Raw genomic sequence first — 21,221 nt, 5'->3', positions numbered from 1 at the left:
CATTTTTTGACCCAGTTCACTAAAACAAACCGCCAGAAAAAAATGATTCACTATAATAAATTTTACTTCCAATTACTGCCAAATACGGGTAATAACATTCAGATTGATGAGAGAGTGCAAAACTTGTTTGAAATCCATCATTATTTCTGCAGTTCCATTTGGTGCCACTTGTAGAGCAGAAATTACACATTTCCTAGCCTCTGTGGTAACGAAACTGAGATGCCATGAAAATATTACTTGAGAACGGTGTACAAATAGTTTTACTATAAGCTATAGTATGTAAGAGCATTTCCACTATTCAAACCATTTAAAGGGGGAAAATTCTGTCATTAATTACTCCCCCTCATGTTGTTCCAAACCTGTAAGACTTTCATTCATCTTCAGAACACAAATGAAGATATTTTTAATGAAATTTGAGAGATTTCTGTCCCTCCATTGACAGTCTACGCAACTACTACTTTGACACTTCAAAAAGTTAAAGGGTTAGTTCACCCAAAAATGAAAATTCTGTCATTTATTACTTACCCTTGTGTCGTTCCACACACGTAAGATAATTAAGATATTTTAGTTGAAATCCGATGGCTCCGTGAGGCCTTCATAGGGGTAATGTCACTTCCTCTGTCAAGATCCATAAAGGTGCTAAAAACACATCTAAATCAGTTCATGTAAGTACAGTGCTTTTAAAATTAATATTATAAACCGACGGGAATATTTTTGGTGCGGCAAAAAAACAAAATAACGACTTATTTAGTGATGGCCGATTTCAAAACACTGCTTCAGGAAGCATCGGAGCACAAATTAATCTGTGTGTCGAATCTGCAGCGCCGAAGTCACGTGATTTCAGCCGTTTGGCGGGTTTGAATCACGATCCGATTCATGATTCGATATACTGATTCATAATGCTCCGATGCTTCCTGAAACAGTGCTTTGAAATCGGTCATCATAAATAAGTCGTTATTTTGTTTTTTTGCCGCACCAAAAATATTCTCGTCAGTTTATAATATTAATATTGAACCACTGTACTCACATGAACTGATTTTAAATATGTTTTTAGTACATTAATGGATCTTGACAGAGGAAGTGACATTACTCCCTATGAAGGCCTCACGGAGCCATCGGATTTGAACTAAAATATCTTAATTTGTGTTCCAAAGATGAATGAAGGTCTTACGGGTGTGGAACTACATGAGGGTAAGTAATAAATGACGGAATTTTCATTTTTGGGTAAACTAACCCTTTAATGAAGTATATTATGATCGTAAAACTAATCCATATGAATTGAGTGGTTTAGACCAAATTTAGATGTAATGCTTTATACCTGAGTGTTCGATAATGATTGTTTAGATCTGATCTAATGAATGACGTAACATTAGAGTCTTCCCGGCAGAACTTACGCTAAAGCTTTCATTTATGTGAATTTATTTTACGATCTCTTTATGAAGTGCCAAAGTGGTAGTTGTATAGACTGTCAATGTAGGGACAGAAATGTCTCAAATTTCATTAAAATTATCTTAATTTGTGTAGAAAGTCTTACAGGTTTGGAACAACATGGGGGTGAGTAAATGATGAAACAGTTTTCATTTTTGGGTGAACTAACCATTTAAGCTCAAGATAAAAAAGCTATTTACATCTGCAAAAAATCCAATTTGAGATCCAAAGGCCACTGTGATGGTCAAGTGTGCTAATAATGACAGAGCTGGCTGTTTTAACCCCAGTGAAGCAGTCGATGCACAGGCTCATATTTCAACTAATGCCCTCACTTCTTTAACTAGGCTGCAACTGAACAAGTGTGACCTGAACCTGGCTGACAAGGACCAATCCATATCCTTGATTCAGGGGGTCATAGCTAATGCTATCAAGGGAGTGCTAATGATTTTTTCATTAGCGAACAGAAGGTCCAGTTTCTTTTATGCTTGTGTGTTTGTGAGTGTGAGAGAGTAAAAAACTATTAAGTTTTATTATCATTTCATTTTAAATTCAAAATATCATCTTTTGTGTCCGACAGAAGACAGAAAGTCACACAGGATTGGATTGACACCGGGGTGAGTACATTATGGCAGAATTTTCATTTTTGGGCAAATTATCACTTAAATACAATAACTCAGTTCAGTCAATGAGTGCTATTAATACAATAAGCTGAAACTAGTGCTGTCAAATCGATTAATCACGATTAATCGCATCTAATATAAAGGTTTGTGTTTACATAATATATGTGTGTGTGTATATATTATATATATGTGTGTGTGTATATATTATATTATATATATGTGTGTGTGTATATATAATATATACACACACACACACACACACACACACACATATATTGTTAATTTTTTTTTTGTTAGATGCAATTAATCATGATTAATCAATTTTAATTCTGTTTAAAATATATAAAAGCAATACTTTGGCTGTTGGTCACAAAGTTCCAGGTTGAGGTTGACAAAGATGGGTTTTACTTACTTAACTGTCTAATAAATCATAATTCATAGAAGTCTCGTTTACATCACACATACACACCCACGCTGTGCACATTTAAATCTGAAGCTATGATGTTTTTGTGCAGCTTCTTATAATGTGCTGCAAACTGCACAGTCTAAAGTAATGTTACACCTGATGCACTGTCCTCCAACACGCCCAAAATAACATGGGATCCCAGGCACAAACAATGCACACGCATACACACACACTCTGTCCCTCTCTCTCTCACACGCACAGACACACATCATGCACTCATTCATACAGCAGTTCAAAATGATTAACTTGTTTTACCTCTTTTTGCCCTCTTGGAAGTACCTCTCTCTCTTTCTCGCTCACTCAGTCTCTGTTAATGCATTCTTTTATGTCATCTCGAGTTTCCTGGATTCTGCCATCGCCGTGGTAACCCCTCCCTCCTCTGGTCCCTCAGGTCCAGCCGGATGGGATGCTTTTGTGTAGCTGCCACATTTTTGGGGTAAAATGATCCCGTCCCCTTCACCCACACACACATACACGCTCACACAGTCTGAGTATTTGTACAAACTTGGCATCGCTTCAAAATTTAGGATTTAAAACAGCATAGAGACGGAGAAAGAGATAACTATATAGAAAGAGAGAGATAACCTCTCACTCACAAATACTTCAGGCATCTGACCACAAATTCATTCATTTAAGTATAATAAATCATTACTTATATTCATAAAACCGTGCTTGCACCATCTGTGGTGCAGGTCTTCCCAGCCCTGACTACCTCAACAGCTGCTAAGCACACTCTCAGGTAAGGACAGGGACACCAGGTGTGTGAGACACAATATGTATGCCTCCGTTTATAGAAGATGTGTGTCTGTTTCTTTTTCTCCTCTTCAAATGTTATCGCTATAATCTCAGAAACCTCATTGTTAAAAATATTGTGTTTCGGAACATTTATTTCTGATTGTGCAAATTTGTTTTTGTGCCTGTTTAAGAATGTAGGTGTGTGTGTTTGTGTGCACATTTGTGAACGTCTCTGGGGGGTCATACCGTAATCCTCCAGTGTGTGTCTCTGCCGAATGTAGGTCCCTGAACGTCTCTAGTTTCTCTTAGTAAATGATCTGATTAAAAAAGGTCTTTTCAGCCTGGCACGTCCCAAAAACAGACAGCTTCAGAGAAAAGAAAAGAACAGAAACAAAGGAAAAAGAGTGAGTGAAACGAAGACTTGGAAATGGGACAGAAAAAACCATACTAACGCCTGAAGCTAGAAACCACCAGACAATGGAAACATGGCTGCAAATACACCCACACATTAATGTTTTACTCTACACAAACAGATAGTTAACATTTTATAACAGACATATATATATATATATATAATATATATATATATATATATATATGCGCTATAATGTTAATGGGGTTAGATTTGTATTATATTTTATTATAAGTTGAATACTCACATTTACTATTCTGTAGTCACTTCCATTTCCATTGGACGCATATTCAGACCTAAACAGTAGGGCGCAAAGTAAATACTGATGGTTATTTGAATATTAGATTAGATACTGTGGCATACACACCAGAGTAGTTGTAAAGAGATATTTTCAAAACATGAAACATTTCACATTACATTTGAATTTGGTGATATATTTTAGTTCCAAACTAAGATGCATTTGATATGACACTTAATTATTGTTCCTGGCCAATAACTCTCAGTATTGATTTGTAACAGGAGACTTGCCTGAGATGTGATCTCCTGAGGCATCATGGGAAATGGAGTTTAATTGATGAGAAGGCAGATGTGTGGATGACATCACTTTATAGTTAATCAAGATAACATTTTAATATTTTAAAATTTACTGACTTTTGAATCTAAATAGCAAATGTTAAAAGAACAGAGTTAAAGGATTAGTTCACTTTCAAATAAAAATTTCCTGATAATTTACTCACCCCCATCTTATTCAAGATGTTCATGTGCTTCTTTCTTCAGTCGAAAAGAAATTAAGGTTTTTGATGAAAACATTCCAGGATTTTTCTCCTTATAGTGGACTTCAATGGAGCCCAAACAGTTGAAGGTCAAAATTACATTTCAGTGCAGCTTCAAAGGGCTTTAAATCTTACTAAACGAAGAATAAAAATCGCTTATCTAGTGAAACGATCAGCCATTTCCTTAAAAAAAAAAAATGAAAATGTATTTGGTTTATAGACGCAAATGATTGTATTCAACTTACGGAACGAACGCGGTGCCAGTTATGTTTTTTCCGTAAGTTTAATAGGGAAGTTGTAGGACATTTAGCGTTAGCTTTTATGAAGAATACGGAAGACAGTCTGGTGGAAGCACTTGCAAGGCGATCATTTGTGTTTATAAAGCATATACATTGTTATTTTTTTTAAGAAATGACCGATCATTTCACTAGATAAGACCCTTATTCCTCATCTGGTATCGTTTAAAGCCCTTTGAAGCTACACTGAAACTGTAATTTTGACCTTCAACCATTTGGAGGCCAGTGAAGTCCACTATAAGGAGAATAATCCTGGAATGTTTTCATCAAAAACCTTAATTTCTTTTCGACTGAAGAAAGAAGGACATGGGCATCTTGGACGACATGGGGGTGAGTAAATTATCAGGAAATTTTAATTCGAAAGTGAACTAATCCTTTAAATAAAATAGCCAACCTCAGTCTACTAGTTGGTTGGTGGATAGTCAAGACATGTTTTACATCTACATATCCTCATTTTTGTAAAATTTAATAGGACGTCCATCTTGACTAGGCCCATGTATGTCAGCTGCCAACTGTTAACATGGGCAATTTACCTCTCACAGATTTCACTAGGCCTACACATCTCCACAGGCAAAGGGCATTAAGTGGACCTACTTTAATCCACACAAATTAGACGAAAAGTATTCATAATCCCGAATTAATGAAACTGTCGCGTCCTCGTGCTGTCAGCGAAACGCTTGATGGTTTTGGGCGGCAAGCGCGTGCACTGGCGTGGATTACGTGCGCCGTGCCAGAAAGCACTGGGGGCACGAGGCTCGTTCCCGCGTCCAACCATTGGCTGTGACGACCGGCTGCTCGACGGGTGTAACCCGAGCCCGCGGCCGCCCGTCAGTCAGAAATAAAAAATCATTTGTCCGCAGCGGGCGCGCGGCTTGATTAAATATTAATAGCGGGAGGGAGACTGTTATCCGGTGTCGCGTGAAAAGTGATCCTCGGCCGCTCCGGAAGGGCATCGTGGCCTCACGGGTGGACAAACGGAGACGCAGAGAAAGAACAAAGTTTGAATACTTGAAGCAAGCACTCACTCGAGGAACAAATAACGAGCTTAGTTAGTAATCTCACATCATTTTCATTGTGTACAAACATCAATACTACAAAGTATACTTTTATATATACATTTTAAACTGATTATTAGGTGACTGACTAATCAGGGTTTTATTTCTCTCATTTATCCAGTGGATAAACACACACAAAGGATCAGAAATTCCAGTTTATTTTTCAAACTGCTTTCGTAAGGATTTCTAATTCTCTCCCTTGTTTTCTCTTCCCCTTAGTACCTCACCTCACTTCCCCTCTATACCTCTTCTTCGATCTGTCTCTCTATTGTCCTCCTCCCTGTCTGTCTCTCTCTCTCTCACTCTGTCTGTCTGTCGCTCTTTCTCCCTCAGTCTCGATTTGACCTTCACCATCTGCTTTGAATGAGAGCACTGTTCACTTTTGTTTAAAGGAACGCTAAAATCAGACATTCTCCCTGTCTCAGCCCAAACACAGTCTTATTACAGCGTTCATTGCCGGAGAGTGGGAACCTCACCCGCTCCCAATTATCTTCAGAATTCCCCTCACACACACATTTGCATGCTTATGTAGAAGTACTCTCAAACACATGCCGTCTTGACGCTTCGTGCACACGTATAAACACAGAGCACATGGTTGGGGACACCCTGGAATATCACAGAGTTGGAAGACGTGAATGATTCCAGTCTTTAGGTTGGGAATTCCATCTTTAATTGGATCCGTGTGGCTATCAGGGAGGTGTATGCTTAGGCAGAGAGCAGCACACACCGTAACATATGCACACACACAGCTGAGCTTCAGTGAAAGAAAAGTGGGTGTAGAAACAACACTCGTTGTTGTAGTTAGGAAAGAGATGGATAAAAGTTGATAGCAGAGGGAATGGACAGAGAGAAACGACATGGAGTTAAAAGGAATATTCTGGGTTTAAAAGCTCTGGTCTACAGTGAAGCACTTACAATGGAAGTGAATGTGGCTAATCTGTAAATGTTAAAGTTCACACAAAAATTCTGTCATTATTCAGCTTCATGTCGTTCAACACCTGTAAGACCTTCGTTCACCTTCGGAACACAAATTACGATATTTTTGATGAAATCTGAGAGCTTTCTGATCCCCAATAGAAAGCAACGCAATTACCAATTTTAAGGCCCAGAAAGATAGTAAAGACATTGTCAAAATAGTCAACGTGACTACAGTGGTTCAACCTTAATTTTATGAATCGATGGTTGCAAGGTACGCTCCCTGTGCAAATGGCGTCACAGCCGCTGCGTAATATCATTGCGCCTGCTGCAGCCATGATACGGCAGCAAAGTTCCTTTTGAAAACGGTAAAACTCAACTGTTAAACTCTAGGAGAGTTGGAAAATGAGCCTATTTTCAAAAAAAGTGGAGTGTTCATTTAAAGTAATCTTGAAACAGAAGTTGATAGTCTTTTCTTCTTTATTGTGATGTATATCTGAGTGAAATGGCTTCTTGAACAAGAAAAATTGTAGGGGGCGGGACTTGATTTTGTCCATTGGGAATTTATTGGATCATTGTGGTTTGCTATTGCTGTGATCTCATATGAGTGACAGGCTGCCCCGCCCTCACACCAGTAAATGCCATCAGAGAAGAGATGTGGGTGCAAGAAGGAGAGAAAGTTAAGAGGTATGGAAGAGGATTAGGGCCAAGCAATAATAAAAAAAATAAAACCATCTTGAGATTAAAGTTGTTAAATTTCAAGAAAAAAGTAGTTAAATTACAAGAACAAATTCGTTAAATTATGAGAAAAATGTTGTTAAATTTCGAGAAAAAAGTCGAGATTTATTTATTCTCGTAATTTAACGACTTTTTTTTCGTAATTTAATTACTTTATTCTCAACATTTTATCTCGACTTTTTTCTCATATTTAACGACATTTTTCTCAATTTAACAAATTTGTTCTCGTAATTTAACAACTTTTTTCTCGTAATTTAATGACTTTATTCTCAACATTTTATCTCGACTTTTTTCTTGAAATTTAACGTCATTTTTCTCATAATTTAACGAATTTGTTCTTGTAATTTAATGACTTTTTTCTCGTAATTTAATGATTTTATTCTCAACATTTTATCTCGACTTTTTTCGAAATTTAACTAGTTTTTTTCGCGTAATTTAACGAGTTTATTCTCAACATTTTATGTCGACCTTTTTCTCAAAATTTTACAAGTTTTTTCTCGTAATTTAACTAGTTTATTCTCAACATTTTATTTAGACTATTTTCCTCGAAATTTAACTAGTTTTTTCTCAAAATTTAACAACTTTAATCTCGAGATGGTTTTATTTTTTTATTATTGCTTGGCCCTAATCCTCTTCCGTAAAGAGGGCACATGAATTAAGAGAATTCAATTCAAGTTCATTTGTATAGCACTTTTCACAATACATATTGTTGCTTCAGTGTTACAATCAGGGTATTCTGTTATCAGTCAGAGATGAGTGTGTCAAAGTAATGACCATATGGCAGTAATATACAGCTATAAGAAATTATGTGGTTAGTAAACATCTGCCCAGATTCACAGACGAGGCTTAAACCTAGTCCTAAAAATGTGCTAAAATGCATGTTTGAGCTGTTTTAACTGAAAGCAACTTGCACTGACATATCTTAATATATTTCAGTGCCATTGTTTTGTCTCAAGATACAAACCAGTAATGTTTTTTCTCATTTTAAAAAGCTACATAAATGTCCTTATTAAATGAAGGCCTAATTCTGGCTTAATCTAAGCCCTGTCTGTGAAACCAGGCCATAATGTATTAGGGTAATGGGCATTCAGAGATAGAAACAGGAAAGCAAAAGGAGAAGAATTACTGTAGCTGCTGTTCAGGCAAAAGATTATCATGTGCATTTAGTACCATTTCATCAGATATAATTTTAGTACAAGATTATGAGAAGCATTATGTGAATGCTTAGGTAAAAAGATGTATTTAATCTAGATCTGAACAGAGAATGTTTACAAGAACAACTTTACAGCTCAAATAATACACAAGTTGACCCCATTCACTTTCATTTGAAGTGCCTCACTGAAATGTCGATTTTGTTTATTTTTAGAGAAAACAAGGGACGAATCAAAATAATTTTTTTTGTGGTAATCAACATTATGCCACAAATGCTGTCATCTGAGCTTGTATTGAACCCGTAATATTCCTTGAAAAATCATATCTTACATTTACAAACATCTGCTTATTCTCAAAGACAGGATTCACAGTGAATTACTCTTCTAGCGCACCCCTCAATCAGTAATCACCCCCACCTGGACAAACATTTCACACCCTGTACACACGCGCACGGTCATGTTCCTGTAACATTTACCTTGTGTGCCACTTATTCGCTGCACTTTCATCAGGGCAAAGTTTACAAGACTTTGCTATGACCCACCGCTGACTGCACACTTATCCAAATGAGTCAAAACACACACACATCTTCACTTCAATTTAAAATACACGTCTAATGAAATGCTTATAAGATGAAGGTCAGTCTTTGTGTGTTTTTAATGTGCAGTGGGCTGGGTTGAATTTAAAGCTCTTCAGCATGTGCGTATGGTGGCGGGGGCAGTTGAGAAGCTGGTCAGTTTCACTCAAATGGAAGTAGTTTAGCCTTGATTCACCAGGCACATGCACTACCAACACACTACATATACAGACACAGCTGTGAGACTAAGTTTTGGGGGGGTGGGGGGCTAGATTCTCTTATGCTTTTTTGGAGTGTGATTTTACAGCTTTAACTTAGTTTCAGTGTGTTTTTCTATGGCTGAAATTATTCATTTAATAGCAGATATGCAGATACACATGCATGATGATGAATGTTTGGCATGGAAAGCCTCTAGCAGGATTTTATATGGAAGGGGTAAAAGAAACAAGAGCTCATACTGCATTTGCCTGTCTGCAGTCTTACTGCCACCCAGTGGCAATTCAAGACACATTCATGCACTCATGTTGTGGCACAGTTCAAATGTATGTTGAAGAACTGTGTTATAGCTCCCTCTGCAGGACATGGTCGCTACATCAAGGACCTGCAGTTTAAAGGGTCAAAACTGAAAATTCTGTCATTAATTACTCACCCTCATGTCGTTCCAAACCTGTAAGACCTTTAATTAAAATTGAAAATTGAATTTACCTTGGCATAGTTGAATAACAAGAGTAAATGACATACAGTGAGTCTCAAACACCATTGTTTCCTCCTTCTTACATAAATTTGATTTGTTTAAAAGACCTCTGAAGAACAGGTGAATCTCAACATAACAGCGACTGTTACGTAAAAGTCGGGATCATTAATATGTACGCCCCCAATATTTGCATATGCCAGCCCATGTTCAAGGCATTAGACGAGGGCAGCCAGTAACATCTGGATCTGTGCACAGCTGAATCATCAGAAGGGGAAGCAAGCAAGAACAACAGCGAAAAATGGCAGATGGAGCAATAATAACTGACATGATCCATGATTACATGATATTTTTAGTGATATTTGTAAATTGTCTTTCTAAATGTTTTGTTAGCATGTTGCTAATGTACTGTTAAATGTGGTTAAAGTTACCATAGTTTATTATTGTATTCACGGAGCAAGTGCTATTTTAATTTTTAAACACTTGCAGTCTGTATAATTCATAAACACATTCATAATTCATTCTTCATAAATCTCTCCAACAGTGTGTAATGTTAGCTTTAGCCACGGAGCACTATCAAACTCATTCAGAATCAAATGTAAACATCCAAATAAACACTGTACTTACATGATCCGAAGCATGCATGATGAACATTTTGTAAAGATTCATTTGAGGGTTATATTAGCTGTGTGAACTTTGTTTATGCACTGTTTTATATTTGAGAGCACAAGGATTTAAAGGGGCCGCAGCCTGAATCGCCGCATATTTAATGATGCCCCAAAATAGGCAGTTAAAAAAATTAATTTAAAAAAATCTATGGGGTATTTTGAGCTGAAACTTCACAGACACATTCAGGGGGCACCTTAGACTTTTATTACATCTTGTAAAAAAACATTCTAGGGCACCTGTAAGATATTTTCGATGAAATCCAAGAGGTATATGACTCATCCAATATAATCAACACTTTTTATGGTCCAGAAAGGCACTAAAGACATTGTTAAAACCGTCAACGTGACTGCAGTGTAATAAATAACGACTTTATTCAACAATAGCTTCTCTTCTGTGTCATTCTCACACGTTGTTTATATCCAATGCTTCCGGGATCTACGTCAGAACAGCGACTCGTTATTGGCCGGCTCCTGTGTCAGCATCATGTTTGCATCGTGCTGCACACGTGATCAGCTTTGGCCAATACTGAGCCGGCATTTGGATGTAAACACAGTCTTCACTGTGCTTACTGCATCACCTGTGTAAGGTGCAATGACTAATGTTTTGTTTTTGCACACAAAAAGTAGTTTTGCTTCATAAAATTAAGGTTGAACCACTGCAGCCACGTGGACTGTTTTAACAATGTCTTTAGTACCTTTCTGGACCTTGAAAGTGGTGGTTATATTGCTGTCTGGATGAGTCATATACCTCTTGCATTTCATCAAAAATATCTTAATTTGTGTTCCGAAGATGAACAAAGGTCTTACAGGTTTGGAACTACATGAGGGTGAGTAATTAATGACAGAATTTTCATTTTTGGGTGAACTAACCCTTTAAATACAGCACGTCTGTAGCATCCAAGTGGGTCCAGCACTAAAGCGACACACACTGTAGTGAGGAATGATTTAATACATTATATTTCATTTTAAAAATTATTAAAATACATGTTAAGAATGGGAAATATGTGATCTACATGAAAAAACTTGGATGTGTTGGTAATTTGAAAATTAAAATTAAATTAAACATGAATTTTGAATACTGAAATAGTAATTTCTTGTAAAACACTCTAAATCTTTAAAATATATTAATATGGAATTTCCTTAAAAATATGATCCCAATATTATGTGAAAACATGAATCTTTTGCTAATAGTTTTGATCTATATGTATTCAAACACCACTAAATGTTTTTTTTTTTATTATTATTATTATTATAACATCTGTTTCCATTTAATTTATAAATGCATAAAACAATAATTTGTCATTTTCTACGGGATTTTATGAGTTAATTCAAAGCGTTCCAAATCAACACATCATACAGGTTGTCAGTTTGGCAGCTCTTTGGATTCATTTAAAATGTAAGCAATTAATCTTTTTATTTTTAAAACTTTTCAGTTTTAGTGGGTTGAATTTTTAAAATACATATATAGGCTTCTCTTGAATCAGCATCTGTATTGAAACAAAATCCTACATTGTATTTCTGCCTTCCTTACTCTGCATGTGCACTTGGTCCTAATCCAGCCTGAAAAATGAATGCATATTGCTACAGTGTTGTTTTTCACGTCTCTGAAGTAACCTAACCTACAGTAAAAAGACTGATTGAGCTCTTCAGTCGCTGTTCAGTGTCTAGGTGCTGAAATCTTTTGTGTCATGATTGATGCAGCTTATTTCACAAGACAACATTGCTCAAAAAAGAGCCTTTTAAAAGGTCTCGGTCATTTAGTTTCTGTATTGTTTAATGTCTAGTATGAATAAATTTGTTAAGCCACTGGAAAAACTATAAAAGGAACGGAGTTTTGAGTGAAGGGTGACATACCAAGTCAGATAAAGTCCAGGCACAAGCAGTTTTAAACCAACGTCTAATGCTCATCATAAAATGAGCTGACACACACACAAACTCTTATCTAGTTTTTAGAGTATGTGCATCTAGACCACATGCCAATGTTCCCTCTCAAGAGACTTTAGGACTATAAAAGAGAGGTTTGGGCAGCCGTCCAACAAAACAATTAGCCATATTCTCGCAGCACATGGGAAACCAGGGTCCACTTTATCTTTCTAATGACCGACCCTCCCGGCCTCCTCCTCCTCCTCCCGCTGCCGGGCAGAGCGCAGCTGACCCGGGCAGTGTTCAGTGTTCTCTGCGGTGGTCTTGCGGTGATGGAGCGACTTGACTTATCCGTGCTGATATATATACGGCGAACGTGCGCTTCGCACAGGAAATAAGGGGAACTCCTTTAAATAAAAAGAAAAAGACGTTCTTTTGGTTTTCAGATGATGACAGAAAAAGACGACGAAGAAGGGGAGAAAGAAAGAAGACTTATTCTCTTATAGCGAGATGTGGAGAGCATTCCAGCGTCCTGCGAGAAAAATATGTCCCATAAAACTAATTAGAATGAGATATAAATATTTTTACATCCTCTGTATTGCCTCTAAATTAAAAACTTAAATAAATATTGAGACAATTTTTTAAAAGAACGATCTAAAATCGACAAGAGAACAAATGTGTAAGAATCCAGGCACAATGAAAAAATACTTGATTGCCTCAGGAATCTACAAATTACTGCTACTATTGTTGCTTAAATTTTTACAAAACTGCATCTGTAATAGCAATAAGAACAATAATGTATTAACTTTAGCGTGTAGTCCAAAAGCCAAGAATATGATTTTTAATGTTGCTTCTAATGAGTTTTTTTTTTTTTTTTTTTTTTTTTAAGTAAAATAAAACCTGTGACTAACATTATTTTACACAGGCATTTTTAAAAACGTCTAAATTTCAAAACGTCTTTACTTATTAGGTACTGCAAGGGATAAATAATCACAAGTGAGTTTGTTCATAAATAACTGCTATAGCAACTATGTGTGTGTGTGTGTGTGTGTGTGTGTGTGTACTGCAACTGTGTGTATAAGTGAAATTTAAAACATAAATAACAATCACAACCCACCATCTAAAAAACCCATATGAAATTCTGAGGTAACCCAAATTAGCCTTGACGGCGCGCCAACAAATTGGCGCCATGACAGCTCAATTTTAACAATAATTTTTACGTTAATATTCTGTCTGCAGTTTTACCTTTAAAATATGCTCAAGTAAATCCCAACATTGAGCGTCAAAACTTAACAACGAATTAAAAAAAAAAAAAACTAAAATAGTCTAAGGCCTGTAACTAAATATGCTGTGGCAGTTAAAGTAGCCTAACCGAAACATCACATTTAAGACGTCTTACACTGTGTAAGTAGGAAAGTATTTCTATAATCATATTTCATTTTAAGACTTATCAAAAGATTTCACAATGTTTAGAGCTGCTTTATTGCCCAAGCGTGTGTGTGTGTGTGCTTAAGCCTCCCTCGCTCTCAGTCTCGCACAGATCACCCCTCAGACTCTCCTTACAATAACAGCGCGTGATGGATGATGGCGGCGAGCTTGTTATTGTCTTGCGCCATCAAACCGTTTTGTCTCACCGCGCAGATTTCTGTAATTCTGCGAGAGAGCAGTGATGACTGCTTTAATGTGGAATACGGTTATGTGCGCGGGGGCAGTGTTTTTCTAAGCTGTAAGGCCGCGGCGTGGCTGTGACATCGGACGTCCCATCATCGGTAACTCCGGGTAACTCTTGCTCTCTCGCCCCTCAGAGGAGTGACGCATAAATATCTGTCCGCGCGCTATAAACATAACGGTCACAACCCCGCGCGAAATTAAACAACGGCTGCACAGTGAGATTAAGAGCCGCGCGATTTACTGGTCTAAAAACAACTGACCTTAAACACGGACCAGTCAGCCTACATTTTTTGAAGGCATGACTACTTTAAAAAGGGAAATATTTTTCAGAGTCAGGGGAATTGAAGAGTATCACTATTAAAAGCGCTCTCTCTCTGATTTCCAAAACGGTTAATGCTATGCTTATCTGATGACAGATATATCATGATAAAGAGGAGGTTTACGTTTCTTCCGATTAATCATGCTATCTCTTGCAGGCACGGTGACAGGGTGACATGTCCTCTCGCCAGAGATCTTGAGAGAAAAAGGTGGGGCGAAATGATAACAAGGTTCACACAGGTCAAAGCAAAGTGAATAAACATGAACTCTCCCGTCCATGCTCGATCAAAGAGGTAACTTGCATCGTTTGAAACTATAACATCAGTATTTTTTATTTACAATTATTCTAATGGCAACAGCAAAGGCACGTGATGTCGCGCGCCATATCAACAAAGCCCTGTGTGCATAATGATTTGTCGTGTTTTTTTGTTTTGTTTTTTATAAAAAAAAAAGTGATGACAATTTTATAAAAACAGCTGAATAAAAATCACACATTGTTGCCTTGAACCCGCAAGGCCTAAGTGTGAATATTTAAATAGATATCAATTTCTCTTTACAGGAATGCGAGTGAGGATGTTGTCCCCAGTTATTCCCACTCGTGTGTTTGGATAGGAGATGACATGTTATTCTTTTTTAACTAAAATATTTAAAATAGGTCCATGTTTTAAGTCCATCTGGTGTCTCAGGAAGCTGTAGTCCCACATAAACGTGTAGAATTCAGCATTTCTTTAAGTTCATTTTCTGGTTTTCCCGCCACCATAAACGGCCACGTCTGAGGAAAAACATGAATGAAAGTTAAATTAAAATTAGTAAGCATATCATATAGCTAACTGGAAAAATCCTCTTGCTTTAAATGTATGTAAACAACTTCGATATTATACACTGAAGATATTTAATATTTTGTCAAGTAGGCTAGCTATATTGAAATAAAAAGGTGCATTAGCTCAGTGAAAATAAGCTTTCTGAAGGCCTATACTTTCCAGAACATGCTAATTTACCATTTATACACTATAAACATATCAACTCACTAAAATGGAAAACTTTTTTACTTTATATCTTACTCAAGTAAAATCAAAGTGGTGCCAAAGTCAAATTTTCTACCATTTGAAAAATTCTGAAAACTCTGAAACAAAAACGGTGGCCGAAACTGCTAAATTATTTTATAAACAAATAGCCTATGTTGTTAATGATGGAAACATTTTACATTGTACATACTGTATAGACCATAAACGCATCTTGCTTCCTGGCACTTTTTTTGTGTGCAAATTTTCAAAAAAATCTCTCACCAGGTTGACCGGATGTATGTAACCATTCTCGTATTTGTCATTGGCGAGTATCTGTCGCAGGTGCGCGATGTAGCTGGAGGCCAGTCGCAGGGTGTCCAGCTTGGAGAGTTTGGTGTCCGGTGGAACCCACGGTAAAGTAGTCTTCAACCGGGAGAAGGCTTTGCTCAGCACGCGCATCCTCGCTCTCTCTCGCGCGTTCGCCGCGTTCCTCTGGACCTGCTTGCCCTCTTGGGCCACACCATTGGGCGCTGATTTGCGCATGGCGGCTGATTTGCGTCTCTTTCCCGTACATTCTGTAATCGATGCCCCTTCGCAGTTGGAGCTGTCCTCCGTGCTCTCGTTTGATGTCCCCGGGTCTTTACCTGAACCGAATTTCAAAAGACCATCCAGCAGCTCAGACTCGTGAAATTCATCCACATCGCTGATGGAGCCGGTGGACATGTTGAGCTGGAGGATGAGGATGTAGTGGAGAAAACTACGACTGAGGAGGCTCGATGTAGTGGTTCTCTAAATGGACCTGGAGATAATGCAACTGCCTTCAGAGTTGAAACGTGTCATGCGCGAGCTGAGGATGACCGTAACTTGTAACTCACTAGCTAGAGGATCTTACCATTTATCTCTCGTGCTCAGGGGCGTGCCCCCGCACGCGGCGACATACTCCTCGTGGAAGCAAAGACTAAACCTGCTCAGATAATACAATTATGCACCAGTTTTGTAGAGATATATAATGTAATGTCATTTATCACGCATGCATGCCTAGCAGCAGAAACAGAAAATCTCAGGTACAAATTGTGGGTTTTAATTCACTGCGTAATAGCTAATTCAGATTATTCTGAATAATTTGGTAAGCCTATATTAGTTTCAGGTATATTATAGGTACAATACAACCATAATAAGCACCCATTTATTTAACAAAAAATATTAAATATAAAAAATATGAAAATATAAGAAATTTATCTTTTTCTAATAAAGATAAAAATGTTTTTCGAGCACAATTCAGCTTTTTCTACCTTTCTATTAATAAATCATTGTCATCACCTCTTAATTTCAATTTAGAAACAATGACAAGAAATATAATTCTTAAATTCTTAATTTCAAATATTAAAGAAAGAGCAGTTATTAAAGAAGTGCAACTGTTCTCTTTCTGTATATCCAATTTAGATTCACACTTTTTCAAAGGCGTTTTACATAATAATAATGTATTAAAACGTTACATTAAAAATACGATTCTACTTTTTTAAAACCAGTCATCTTTTGTATTCCTATATATATATATATATATATATATATATATATATATATATATATATATATATATATATATATATATATATTAAAATATGTAGGTTAAATAGGTTAATAGGTTAAATGTCCGTTTCACGTTATGCATCAGCAAAAAGGGCGCCTGCACTTGCTCTCTGAATATTTTTGAAGTTGTCAGGAGGCATTTGACTAAGGATTTGAATGGTGGCTCTATGGCCGGAAATAACGACTGCGCGCACTGGAACAGTGGGATTCATAAAATGTTACATTGATGATCGCACGCGTAATCACGCATTACTCATGGGAGAGTCCGTGCAGCTTTCAGCACCGATGCCCTCTAATAGGATCCCACGAGAAGCGTCTCAAATGGCCCACTGGCGCCTCCGGAGGGGCACGTGAAATGGATACTCCGCGTCCCCAAACCCCATGTTTTGCTTTTTTAATGGTACCCCACACCGGTCACTAATACAACCGACTAATTCAAGCCAAAACATCCCGATCTGGCCGAGCTCTAAGTGGCGAGGTTGAAGGCGACTCAAGAGTGGTTTTAAATCAGGTGATGATTGCTAGGACACACGCGGGGGTATCTGCTCTCTCCTCAGCATGCTAGTTAGTGCCCATAGATGCCCTTAGTTATAGTGACGAACGGATTAAATGAATGCGTAAAATTGCAAAAAGAACGATACATTCACGTGCTAATTGCAAGCTGATTATCAAAGAAGGAGAGAGAGAATCTCCAGAGATCTGCCCTCTGACACTACAGAGTTCCGGTGTCTTAGGAACAGCATCTCTCCCCTCCCTCTACCACAGCAAATTACCAAAGGTACTTTAACCTTGCCATAGTTCTTATCCAGACAGATGAATGGACAGAGCAAGAACATGTCACATTGTACAGAGATTACTACAGGTGTGATAAACCAAATGAGAGTCCTTTTCAATTATCTTTAGCAGAAGTAAGAACCTTTGCATATGAATGCTCAGTGCAGGTATATCAAAAGTTTATTTTAATAGGGTCATAGTCTTTCTGACTCTGTGAGTCTCTTTCTTCCTCCCTGGTGGGTGGGCTGGTCAAAAGAAAGAAAAAAAGTGGGATAAGATTAATAAGATTAATAGTCCTGTCCTAATGCAGCATTATGCGAAGAGCTTAAAATAGCCACTGTTTTCTCAGAATGAGCTCTCTCATCTTCACCGACACTAAAGATAAAAAGACAGGCTAATACAGAACAGTCCCTATATTGCCTTCAATAACCTTAGAAAAAGGAATTCAGACATGACCTCCAGAAATAATATTTACATACTTATTTCATATTAGTCACATTTGGAGCATCCCCAATCAAATGTCTACTGTCAAAAAATGTATTAAAAAAAACGATGATCAGTCAAATTCTGCAATTATTACTATGAATAATAATAACAACAACAGCAACAACAATAAACAGTGAGACTATATCCATAACCATATCTTCTGATGATTTTTATATACATGCACTGAGCAGTTATCTATAAAAATCTTTAAATTATGTTTGCTAAAAATAATTTAAAATAATTAATAATAAAAAAATTATATATATTATATTATACCGTTTCTATTTCAGATAAATGCTGTTCTTTTGAACTTTCTATTTATCAAATAATCCTGAAAAAAATTGTACACAACTGTTTTCAACATTAATAATAAATGTTTCTTGAGCAGCAAATCATCATCATGATTTCTGAAGGATCATGTGACACTGAAGACTGGAGTAATGATGCTGAAAATTCAGCTTTGCATCACATGAATAAATTGCATTTAAAAATATATTCAAATAGAAAACAGTTATTTTAAATTGTAAAAATATTTCATAGTATTTGTTGAGCAGAAGTGACTTCTTTTAAAAACATTAAAAAGTCTTACTGTTCAACAAGGCTGTGTGTATATTGTAGCCTTGTAGTGTATATTGCATTTTATTACTTACAATATATGTGGAAATAATGACCATATATGATATCAATTTACAAAATTCTTTTGTAATCACTGACTGCATCTAAGATCTCTCTGTCTTTCTGTTCCTCTGGTGTAACGGTGACGGACAGCAGCAGGTGAACAGCAGTCTTTGTAAATGAAAAATGAATGAACAAATGCTACAGAATGTGATGTTCTCAGTGGTGTTAGTGGGGATATCACTAATTAGCTCTATAGGGTCAAAGGTTACTGGAAACTGGACACTCACATGTCCGCATCCGACTTAGAGCTTAAGCACACACACACACACACACACTGACTCTTACGCTGAGATACACACACACACACAGGAGAAGTGGTCACCCAACTCGCAAGATGACAGATAACAGCAACTGCACACACACTTAATCTTGCATGTACTTCAACGACACACTCGCTACAACGTGGCATCTAACAAATGGTGTTTCCAGGCCAGAACTAAACTCTAGGAAGGGAAAAATTTTTAAGTGACTGACAACCTTGGAAAAAAAATAAAAATAAAGAGATGAATTAGAATAACAAAACAAGACAAAAATGTTGATTTACCGGCTTGAATACAAATTATCCAGTTAGGCAGCACTTGGGTCAAACATTGTGGAGTCACTTAATAAAAACATAACACCTCATGAAAGACTTTATAACTGACAAACTGTTTAATATAGATGGATGGTGTGGGTTTTAAAGGACTGACGCATACAATACTTTGGAATGTACCAGACAAATCCGTGGGTTAGTGAATATGCTGTTTTGTTTAGATAATCATATACAGTTATGTCTGTGCATCTGACCTGCAGGATGGTTACTGTGTCACAAGGGACACGGACGCAAGCGAGGAAAGGGATGAGGGCATGGAGTGCAGTCTGGGATGAACACTGACCTGGAATGTATCGGCTGTCAGATATTATCAAGATGTCTTGCAGCTGTGTATGAGTTGTATTTGTGGATGTGTGTGTGGCTTGTGTTTGTGTTTGTGTGTGTTTTGGGGTAGGGAAGCTGGGAGTGGTGGCGTTACTCCCCTGCACTGGAGCTGCTTACTGCCAAGGTCAATGTCCAAAGTCGGAATGCACAAGTGTTTTGCCTTGTCGCAAAGTTTTAGGGAGGACACACAACCCTGGACCTGAATATGTTTAAGAGAAGAACCCTTTAAAATACTTTAAACAATACTTTGCAAGGGAGATTCAAATATTTGATAAATCTAAAATTATAAATATGGTAACCTAATATTTCACCAAATACAGTCTTTGTAAATTGTTGCATGAAGATGGAAACAATAATTCATATTTGGGGAGTATCTTTGGGGGAGTATCCTTTTTTCAAAATGTCAGAACATTAAATTTTTCTAAGCAGACACAAACACAAATGTTAAAAGTAATGTTCTAATAAGACAAACACATTTCGATTTTAGATGAAAGAGTGCATGAAGGCAAGAAAATACACATGCACGACAAACATACATACGCACACGCACGCACATTATATATATAAATTGTAAAAACATTAAATTTAAAATATAAACAATTTAAAATATATTTCAACTAATATATTATATATATATATATATATATATATATATATATATATATATATATATATATATACATACATACACACACAAGCACACAATTTCAAATATGTGAATGGAATTTTTACAAGGCAGACATTCAGAACTGAGAACACTGGCGGTTCATCCAATCAGGAGGCAGAAAAACAGTTCAAAATGTAATAATTCTCACCAGGCAGTTCTTTTAAAGATTTGTTTACATAAAAGGAAGACAGGCTTTCTTACGCTCACACTCTATGGGTTCATCTTAAAGTTGTGCATGTGGGGACGGCCAGGCCGGACAGATGTGGGGTCACCACAAAGCTGTGTTTATGGGACGGTTTGTGAGATTGAGCCGAGGGTCTGATAAATCGATCGTGTGAGGCTGGGGTTATTTACATTATATCTCTCACATGGCCAGAGATAAACGACTCTCTCCTCTATATGAGCTTCATCACACTCAACCTACTGCTCCTCTTCTCATCGCTTAAACTCTATGCACACACAAATGCTCAAACTCACCAGGTGCATGAAACTTCATGCTATGTTGTGAACATGTGTAACTATTATGGAGGCAGAGTGGGACAAATAGAAAGAGACAGAGATGGAAGGACACAATCTTTGCATGAGAGTACTGTGGGAGGGAGTCACATGGGACATATTTTCAAATGAGCAGAGCCAGCACAATCTATAAAGCTAAATGTTTCTGTGTCCACAGAGAGTGTGTGTTATCATCAGGATGAGAGTACAGACCAGTGAGGACAGCTAACAACCCC

At 37.1% G+C, this 21,221-nt stretch overlaps 2 protein-coding genes across 2 annotated transcripts in view; both read right to left on the bottom strand.

Moving 5' to 3' along the window:
• Positions 1-2,317: 2,317 nt before the first annotated feature.
• Positions 2,318-21,221, bottom strand: part of LOC137008873 (hormonally up-regulated neu tumor-associated kinase-like) — a 44,069-nt gene continuing 25,165 nt past the window's right edge. Inside the window, exons 5-6 of the mRNA XM_067370625.1 lie at positions 3,909-3,957; positions 2,318-3,614 (exon numbers count right to left, since the gene is read on the bottom strand). Of these exons, the coding sequence (XP_067226726.1) occupies positions 3,952-3,957 (6 nt within the window). The 3' untranslated portion in view covers positions 2,318-3,614; positions 3,909-3,951. The remainder of the gene's footprint in view (positions 3,615-3,908; positions 3,958-21,221) is intronic.
• On the bottom strand, positions 14,692-16,677 carry tcf21 (transcription factor 21). The gene is made up of 2 exons (XM_067372015.1): positions 15,662-16,677; positions 14,692-15,147 (listed from the first exon to the last, which is right to left on the bottom strand). The coding sequence occupies exons 1-2, from the start codon at positions 16,100-16,102 to the stop codon at positions 15,058-15,060; spliced, it is 531 nt and encodes a 176-aa protein (XP_067228116.1). The 5' UTR covers positions 16,103-16,677; the 3' UTR covers positions 14,692-15,057.

This window comes from Chanodichthys erythropterus, chromosome 20 (genome assembly GCF_024489055.1).
Source record: "Chanodichthys erythropterus isolate Z2021 chromosome 20, ASM2448905v1, whole genome shotgun sequence".
NCBI lineage: Eukaryota > Metazoa > Chordata > Actinopteri > Cypriniformes > Xenocyprididae > Chanodichthys > Chanodichthys erythropterus.
Note: the sequence above shows the minus strand (reverse complement) of the source record. Positions and strands in the feature narration are given on the sequence as shown.